This window comes from Hydra vulgaris, chromosome 09 (genome assembly GCF_038396675.1).
Source record: "Hydra vulgaris chromosome 09, alternate assembly HydraT2T_AEP".
In the NCBI taxonomy this organism is placed as follows: domain Eukaryota; kingdom Metazoa; phylum Cnidaria; class Hydrozoa; order Anthoathecata; family Hydridae; genus Hydra; species Hydra vulgaris.
Window position 1 is genome coordinate 28,986,933 of NC_088928.1, and position 10,217 is coordinate 28,997,149.

General features: G+C 29.9%; 1 protein-coding gene across 1 annotated transcript in view; it reads left to right on the forward strand.

Moving 5' to 3' along the window:
- Nucleotides 1-10,217, forward strand: part of LOC100198859 (ubiquitin carboxyl-terminal hydrolase 34) — a 195,646-nt gene extending 185,429 nt beyond the window's left edge. The window contains exons 57-63 of the mRNA XM_065805242.1: nucleotides 3,143-3,269; nucleotides 3,824-3,909; nucleotides 7,005-7,061; nucleotides 8,802-8,885; nucleotides 9,009-9,146; nucleotides 9,218-9,389; nucleotides 9,723-10,217. Coding sequence (XP_065661314.1) covers nucleotides 3,143-3,269; nucleotides 3,824-3,909; nucleotides 7,005-7,061; nucleotides 8,802-8,885; nucleotides 9,009-9,146; nucleotides 9,218-9,389; nucleotides 9,723-10,120 — 1,062 coding nt within the window. The 3' untranslated portion in view covers nucleotides 10,121-10,217. The remainder of the gene's footprint in view (nucleotides 1-3,142; nucleotides 3,270-3,823; nucleotides 3,910-7,004; nucleotides 7,062-8,801; nucleotides 8,886-9,008; nucleotides 9,147-9,217; nucleotides 9,390-9,722) is intronic.

Genomic DNA, 10,217 nt, shown 5'->3' on the forward strand with positions numbered 1-10,217 from the left:
ACTTCGGATTCTATTCTCTATCTATAAATCTGAAATCCAGCCTTGTATGCAATACTGTTGCCATATCTGGGGCAGATCTTCTAATGATGCCCTTTCTCTTTTAGACAAGGTGCAAAAATGCATTGTAAACATAGTTGGACCTGCTCTTGCAGCCAACTTCCAACCATTATCACATTGTCATAATGTTGCTTCTCTTTCTCTTTTCTACAAATACTATAATGGGCACTGCTCTAAAGAGCTAGTGTCTCTTGTGCCATCTACTAAAATTCATTCTCGCATTACTCGTCGTTCAATCAAGTCTCATTCTTTTTTTGTGACTGTTACCAAGTGCTCCAAAAACTCTTATTCGCCTAGTTTTTTTACTCAAACATCAGTTCTTTAGAATTCGTTTCCTTTATCTTGCTTTCCTGATTTATATAATTTGCAATCATTTAAGTCATCTCTCAATCGTTATCTTGCTCTTCAATCTTCATCTTTTCTCTTCCAGTAACTTCCAACTCTAATTAGTGGTTACTTGCAGCCTTGTTTGAAGCAAAAATGTTTAAAAAATATATATATAAATATATGTAAATCAAACTATTCATTCAAAACTAAATGCTTTAATGTATCCAATGAAGATCTGTTTTCAGTATCAGATTATGTCCAAACTTGACATTAGTTAAAAATTAAAGAAGCATGGGAAAAACCTAATCTTAATGAACAGGTTTTTAATTACACGCTTTAACTCCAGCAACATTTTCTATTACTCTATGACATACAGTATCGGACAAAACTAGTGCAACCAAATAATGCTAATTTAGTTTCTTTATATAAAAGTGCTGCATTTTTTTAATTTAGAGAAATAACTATGTAACTGTTTAGAGACAAAGTCCTTCAAGTTTTATTCATCACAAAGCTCATTAATTGTACACAAAAATTAATAAATTAATCAAAAGTATTAAAAAATGTTGATTTCCTCCTGGACAAAACAAGTGCAACTCGACAAAATGTTGACCAAGCTGTATTTCGTTATCAATATTTCGTGGCAAATCTTTTGTTGTTGATCACAGCCTTGCATCTTCGAGGCATAGATTCGATCAGGTGATCAATGAAACTTTGTGGAATCGCTACCCAGGCTTTTTGGATTTGTTCAAACAGTTGATCCTTATTACGAACACCTTCACAATTAATTCTGCGATTGACGATCTCCCTCAGGTTCTTGATAGAGTTGAGATCCGGAGATTGAGGCGGCCAATCCATCGATAGGTGGTTGTCTTGAAACCACTGCTTGACTACTTTTGCAGTGTATTTCGGATCGTTGTTTTGCTGAAAAACCCATTTTATTGGCATATTCCATTCAGCATGAGGTAACATAACATCTTTCAGGATATTTTTATACATGAAACGGTCCATTATTCCATTGTTTCGATGTATTGAACCTAGACCGTTAGCAGAAAACCACCCCCAGACCATTACATTGCTTCCACCATGCTTCATGGTCTTATGGCAGTAATGTAAATCGAGGCGTTTTCCAGCCGGTCGACGTACACGACAAACGCCATCGCTCCCAATGATGTTGAACTTCGATTCATCACTGAACAGGACAGTTCGCCATTTCTGCACATTCCACTCAATATGAGATGTATCAAACAGGAGTCTTTGCTTCTGGTTTTTTAGTGAAATTAGCGGTTTCTTTGCAGGGTGTAGAGAAAACAATCCAGCTTCAGCAGCATGTTGTCTGATTGTTCGGTCCGATACAGGCAGCTCTAATTGTTTTTGTATCTCGACTGATGATATCCAGGGATCCTTCTTGACGGATCTGACGATCATAGAATCCTCTCTAGAAGTGGTGGAACGCAGTCTTCCACCTTTGTTATCTGCTGCCAACTTCCCCGTAGAACGATATTTGGAACATAGTCTTGACACGGTCCATTTTTTCACGCGATATTTATCACAAATACATTTTTGTGACATTCCACTTACGTAATCGCCAATAATTTTCTTTCTTAGTTCCAATCCAAGACCGTCGGGAGCCATTTTTGCACTTGAAGTCATAAAAATAATTTTAAAAAATAATCACGTTTCTCAAGGCTTACCGTGTTACATTTACTTTGTGATGATACAATAATGCTCTGTGGAACACAACATCTTGGTTGGATGTGGCCTGTATTGATGTAATGAAACACTTGTTGTATTTCACTTCTTGTATTGATGTTCTTCGATAAAACACTTTGATAAAACTTACTTCGATTAACTGTCTTGATAATACTGGCTGATTGACTTCCATATACTGACTGAATTACATGTCGATTTACATGTCTCTTATATAGTAAAATGAACCTGTGTGAACCTGTTCCGGAAGATTCTAGATGCTTCTTTTCGATGTTTCTGGAAGCTTCTGGATGCGTCTGGATGCTTCTGAATGTTTCTGGATATTTCTGGATGCTACTGGATGCTTCCAGAAGCTTCTTCTGGAAACTTCTGGAAGCTTCTGCATGCTTCTGGAAACATCTGGATACTTTCTTTAATTATTAAAAAACTTCGTTCGTGACGTTGACACGGACCAGACTTAAGAAAATGAAACAAACCAAAAAAGTTGCACTTGTTTGGTTCGCTGCAAAATGGCACTTGTCAACGAAATTCTGCCTGTGTGCTGTCACCTGTCAGCTGATTGCTCATGTCATGGCATGCTATGACTCCAGACTCCTGAACTGTTTGCTGTGGTAGTATAGTTCATTTTGTTTTTAAGACATGTAAAATGAGGAACACTTTTTAACATTGTTCGATGTTGGTTGCAAATGTTTTGTCCAATACTGTATATATTACATTATCTACATTTTTCGTTATTCTATGACAAAGGTGTTTCACACCGTTCTTGTTTTGACTAACAAATAAAGTTGTTTGTTTTCACTATATGTTAAATAATTTTTGTATTTAATAGTTTTATACATAAAATTGATTATTGTTATAATTAAAACATGTTGTTGAAACTCTGGAGTTAAGTAAAAACTTAAATAGTCTCAGACTTTTTTATTTTACCAAAAACTTGTTATTTATATTATAACAAGATTTGTTATTTGTTAACACTTTGTTATGTTATAAATACTTTGTTATAGTAGATAATTGCTTATTCCTGTACAATATTTTATATAAATACCTGTAGGGAGATGCTGATGGCACGTATAAAATACAGCTATGTGATTACTTTCATGGCTACCATTTTTTTGTTGATAAAATGTGTCGTTATGGGTTAAATGCTGAACCTATTTCTACAATTATAATTGAAATAAGTGAGTTTGTTCTACTGCTATTGATGTTAATTTTAATTCTTAGAATTTTTATTTTTGAATTATTTAACTTGATTTAATTATTTAATATTATGTTTTTAATGTGTTGTAGTCAAAAATTCATTTTTATTTGAAAATGTTGTTGGTGAACATGAGAGATAACTTCAGCAACATTGTTTAACAAATTTTTTTTTATTTGGAAATGTTGTTGGTGAACATAAGAGATAACTTAAGCATTATTGTTTAACAATTTATTTTTTATTTGAAAATCTCGTTAGTGAACATGAGAACTTCAGCAACATTGTTTAACAAATTGCTTTACTTCACTTCAAAATTGTTTTTACTTTAAACAGAAAACTTTGGAATGTTTCTGCTTTATTTTTTTTTACTTTTCATACAGTGTTTTGACCCTTTGCTTTAATAAAATAAATGAAAGGTTTTGAATCTATAAAATAAAATAATTTTTTTTTTGTTTAACAAATATTTGCTGTTTGTATTTTATTTTTGTGCTCAACAATAAAACAATTTTTCTACCTAATTTAAAAAATGAATTCTAGGTTGTTTGTTGGCTGTTGAAATGCTTCCATTGAAGTTTCAGTTCTTTCCTAAACTTTGGCAAGAGGTTTGGAGTAAATCTTCAGAGGTATATTTATATATATATATATGTCTTTTTTACTTCCTTAAGGGCAAAGTGGCAACTACAGTTTAAAGCTACTCTTTTTTTAAAATTTTGATTGCAGCCCACTCTCAATCATTGAAATAGCCGACTCTCAACCATACTCTTAATCATTGAAACAGCCCACTCTTAAACATTAAAACAGGAGTTGATTGCTATATTAAACAAATTATATTTATTATTGAGCACTTTTATTACATATGACTACAAGAGTTTTTTCTTAAATGTAATAAAATGAATGAATGAAAATGAATACAAGAGTTTTTTCTTAAAACAATAATAATGACTAGAAGTTTCTAGTGTTTTTGTTTTTTCATAACAAAATTTTAAAACATGCGTTGAGTGTTGCTACATTCACTACATCATAGTCTGCTGCTAGAAGAGAGTGTTGCTACATCGACTATCTTATAGACTGTTGCTGCAAGTAAGTGCTGCTACATCAACTATCCAATACCCAGCTGCTACATAGTAAGTGATCTGGGCCCTGGATTGGCCCCGTTCCAGGCTAGAAATGAGACTTTTTGCAAACCTGGCTCCAGCAAAATTATAAGATTTAGCAGGGATTGATAGGGTTAGAAAAAAGTTTATATTACTTTATATATTTTGATTTTATGCTTACATTTACTATTTATTAATTAATGGCTAAACATTTATATATTTTTAAACTCTAATTTACTTCCAATAAGATTGTAAGCAATCACTTTTAAGTTATGAGTTACTTTAAAATAGAGAATAAGTTTAAATACTAGGAAATGGTTAACTAAAGACTTAAAAAGTTGTAGGTTGTATAAAAAAGAAAAACATGAAGGTGGGTAAGAGTTATAAGGTTTTTTTGATGTGCAAGGAAAAAACTGGATTAGTAAAAGTTTTATTGTATGAAGGGATAGATACAGTAAAAGAGTGCAACTTGTTGAATAAAAAGTCTAGCAAGAATGAGTTTTGGTTTATCATAATAGAGATGATGCAAATTTTGAGCATTGTTTCTCGTTTGAGCATTGACCATGATTGTATTTGTAGAAAAAAGAAAGAAATGCAACCTTACAACAATGGGAGAGTGGATCAAGCTAGGCAGATAAAGCAGGTCTAATTACATTTACAATGTGCTTTTAGACTTTGTCTGAGAGTAAGATTATTCATCAATATCGGAATGCCAACATTATTGCAATATTTTTTTGCAGTAAATAAATGTTTTGTTGTCTAACAAAAATTGTGAATTTCAAGTCCAGAATTTAAATCCATAAGCCACTGCAAGCCTTAGGCTGTTGTAGAAGAAAGATCAGAATAAAATTTGGCTGCTTGTTCTAAGCAATCAAAAAGTGAAGATTTTTTGTCAAGAAAAAAAGTATAAAGTTGAGTTGTCAGCAAAATAAAGCCACTTTTGATGTAAAATTTTCATGAAGATCAATATTCTAGATAAAAAAAATTACAGATGCAAAGGTAGAACCTTGTGGTACCCTTAAAGTTACTTGAAATAAAGAAGAGTGAAGGCCTTCAAGAATAACTTTAATACTGCAGTTAGAAAGAAATAATTTAATAATCTCAAAACCTCTGAGATTATTATATTAATAAACCTTCTCAGAGCTAATAACTGAGTGAAGGCTAATCGTAGGATAGTTGGAAAGGTCAAAGTGTTTTCTAGAGTTTTTAAAAATTGGAACCACTTATTTAGCACTTTTTAAAAATTTAGTAAAAATTGAAGAGAGTTCTGAAGAACACTTTTTTAAGACTTTGATGGAAATCTTGTCTGGACCACAAACTGTATAAGTTGGAGCACTAACTGTAGAACAGTTTAATTGAGAATTAACATTAGCATTGGAAGCCAGAGTGATTCGGATGTTTAACAATGGGTCAATCTGTTGGCCATTAGATTCAAGAGTTAAGTAAGAGTAAGATAACTTTGCAAATAAAATAAAAAAATCAAACCCATGAATTAGAGATTAAAACAAAGAAAACACTTTTTGTTATTGATGATGACATTTGATGATGAAATTTGACTCAAGTAGACATCTTAGTAGAATTGACCTTTTGTTCTGCAAAATACAATGCTAAAAAAAACTAAGAATTTGACAATTTCCATAAAATTTTAAAGTTTATGATCATAAATACAATTTAAGATTTAATTTATGCTTACACATTTGTTACATGTACGTTTGTGCTTACACATCTGTTACACTTTAATATTGTTGTATCTGTTACACGTTTATATTGTTGTACGATATTAAAGACAAAATAATCTTTATAAAAAATTTTTAAGTTATCAAAAGCTAAAATTTTTTTTACTTTTAAATTCAAAATACCAATTAATTTTGAATTCAAAATAATAAATTTTATATACAAAAATAAAGACATTTAAAAAAAAATTTGATTTTGTTGATATATTTGTGTTCAGTGTTATACATATGTAGATATATATAACATTATAGCACTAATTTCCACCATGTTTTTAAAATTGTTTTCTACCATGTATTTAATAATTGTTGCCACCTTTTTTTTTACATGAAAATTGTTTTCCACCATGTTTTTAATGAGAAAGATTATTTTGAAATCTCTATAAAATTCTTGTTCTTTTAATATTTGATATACTTTTGCGGAAGAAAAAAATTCACTGATATGTTGGACTCAAAGTGTATTGAAGGGTAATGTGAGATGACCTTTTTCAAATAGTAAATGAAATAAAAGATTAAATTATTTTCAAACCAAAGTTCATTCATTTTTTTGTACAGGAAGCAGGGAATACTAAAAAGTAATAACCCTAATATGCATATTAGGGACAGTATTAAATACACATTAGAGACAGTGTTACATGCACATTAGGGATAGCGTTACATTAAATTAGGGGTATGACTTTTTTTGAAACCTCCATTTGGGGAGAAATTAATTTAATTATTTCGAGAAGTAGATAAAGCTGATTTCATAATATGTCACAACCAGACCCTGGAGAAAAAAGTATAGCAAAAAATATGCTTATATGTGTTTATATGCATATGAAATGTTATAAAGAACTTCAATCTCATTTGTAGAAGTTTTAAATAATTTATATATTAATACTAATTTGTTTTTAGAATACAAAGTTTCGAAGTTGCATTCATACTTTATTTACATGTGATTCATTTCTAGAGGTAAGCCAATAAGTTATCTTGATCTAATATCAGATTAGTTGGATGTTACTTTCTTTTCGTAAAAAAAATCTCTCATCATAATCTCGTAAATATTATTATAGTAGGTTGTGTAATAAAATTAATAAAATATATCTCGCAACATAACAATCCCACATCAATAATTTGCTGTGAATTTTTTTAGTTAAAGAACGTATTGCGATAATTATTGCTAATGTAACTAGTTTTAATCTCTTTGTACATTTGAAATGGTGCAGATATAATATATCTATAAAATATAATAAGAAAAATTTAGATATAAAAAATAGATATAATAAATAGATATAATAAGTAAAATTTTGTTTTACATGATAAAGTTGGTTATAGAATACTTGATTTTTTAAAGAAAAGATGTTTTTTTTTAGACTTTTTTTATTGTTGCTTTTTTTTTTTAAATAAATCAGGCAACTTGATGAGAGTTTTATTATGTGTAGGGGAGAATCTGGGGCAAAATGACTGTTAACAAATTTTGGCCTTGGGGCAAGATGACAATGCTGAAAAAAGTTAAATATATTTTATCTTTTAAATATGTTACATAGCCTAACAAACGACAACTGTGTTTTTACATCTTACAATTATTAAGCAAAAAACATTGTAACGTAATTTTGAAGTATTTAGTTGTACAATTAGCAGTAGTCACAAATAAAAATGCCATTTTCATAATTGGAACATTCCTCATGCCACCACTCTTGGCATTTATAGCACTATATCCATTCTTCTGTTGGAGGATCACAAAATTCCTATTCACAAACAGGAAATTTTAGAACAGCATCCTTTGAAGTTGGTGCAACTGGACTGTTGGCCTGGATTTAGACTTAGACCAACATGAACTAAGAATTTTTTTACTCTTTTTTTAGCTTCACAAGCTTCTTTTTTCTGTTGTTGTTTTTTAACGTTCCTGTTCTTCTTTCAGCATTTTTCATTCTTTTAACAGTTCTTTCATGGGTGTGCTTGTGAGAATAAGCTTATTTTACAAATAAGTTGAGCTTATGTTTTTTTTTTTTTTTCATGTTGTTTTGCTTTAGGCAATAAATTAAAATCAAAAACACTGACAGACTACTTTGGCGCATCAGAATCAGCATTTGCTATAAATTCTGGTTCTCCTTGAGGGTTTATATGCTGGTTTTCTCCTTGAGGTTGGCTTTCTACTACTAAAGTTTAAGGATTAGCACTATTATTCACATTCTCATCGCCAATAACATCATGGTCAGAAGTTTTTGTAGCAGCAAAGTCATGTTTTCTAAGTACAAGTGGTTTATAATGATTCCACATTTTTTAATCCCATTGACAACATTTCCAACATTAGCTGCTTTGAAGTAAGCTGTGCTAAAAACATCACAAATATTTTTCTGAAAATTTAAGACATTCGTTGTTTTTCAACTTGCCCCGGTCTCCCCTAATTATATATTTATTTGTATAAAAATTTATTATGCGTTTATATTATACTTGTATTTATATTATATTTGTATAAAAATTACAAAAATAAACTAAACAACTATTGCAATAGTAAATGCTAGTGTTTGAAGTTTGTAAATTAATTATATTTAACGACGTTAAAACTTTATGGTGCAATTTTTACCGAATTATAGTCTGTGACGGTGGCGTCACAAAGATTTCTACAATTTTACTTTCCTAAACATGCTTAGGTCGATAATTTTTGCATTTGCAGTATTATTTTATTTAGTTAAACTTTTTTTATTATAGTTTATGGATGCACTTTTTACTGAAGAGCGTATATTATTTGATGACTCTGTGTATTATACTTTTGCATGCATATTTTTTCCTAAGGTTTGGCATTTTTTACAATTATTTATTTTGTACTTTTAGTAACTTTTAATTAAGTGTTCGTACATTGAATAATTTTAAATAGTTTTAATTAAAGGTTTTATAATAAATGATTTTAATTTAAAGGTTTATAATAAAGTCTTGCCTGATCATCAAAGACAAAATTTACTTAATTCAATTGCTTTGTCAATGATTGCTGAAGCTACAAATATTAAGCAAATGGGAAATGTTGAATTTGAAAGAGTATTTCCTAAATTACATGGGGTAATATAAAAATAAGTTTGTTTTAAGTTTTTTTAATGGTTTACAAATTCTTACGGATTACTTTATTTTAGGATTTACGGGCATTATCTTTGTTGATGTCTGTTACAGAAACTAATGAGTTGACTTCAACTACCTCACTTGAGGAGTATGTTAATGGTTTACTGGAGCGACACAATCAGCTATTTTCAACTATGCATATAAGATCTGTTTCTGATGAGAAAGATTCTTATAAAGATGAGAAAGGTTTTTTAGCTTTTACATCAAAATCTAATAATTATTTGCGTGCAAAAGATTTTTTTTGACAAATCGGAAATAATTTTTTTGAAAAAAACAAAAACAAACTAGTTAAACAATAATTTAAAAAAAAGCAATATTGAATTAAAAGAATAGCCATATAATTAAATTAATATAAACTCCTAAACTTATTAAAAATAAGTAGCTAACAAAGATGGCTATGTAGTTCGTTGCGTCATTTTTTTAAAATTATTTTTATTATGTCTAAGAAACAATCTAAAGCATCTATCAAAAACTTCAAAATGATAATAAGACCTGAGATTAATCTTTTTGTTTTTCTAGGAGCTAGTGATACGCCAAATTTAAAACAACAGTTGATTGATGAATCAAATAAACCCAGTGATGAGGAACCTCCTAATAAACGAATAAGAGGTTCTGAACCTCTACCCGGACCTTCAAGTACTTCTCATACAAATATTTCAAATTCTGGCTCATCTTGTAGCAGCCCTGATTATTCTGATGATTGCGACAGTTCATCCGACGAAAAAAAATGTTTTTCAGACAAAACAAAAAATAAAAAAGAAAGTGATTGTGGCGATGAAAAACCGTGCATTTCAACTTCTTTTTTAAATAAAAAAGTTGTCAAAAGTGCTCAGTTAAAGAAAGCTTGCTTGACATTGCTTGGACTTTTATCTCGTGGTCAAAAAAAAGAAAAGACTTTGCCGGCTGAGATTACATAATGTTTTTAATTAACTTCAATTCAGGAAAAGCGAGTGAAAATTTAAAATTGTGAAAATTTAAATTTTTTAAAAAGAATAAAAGTTTAGTTAACCTTTA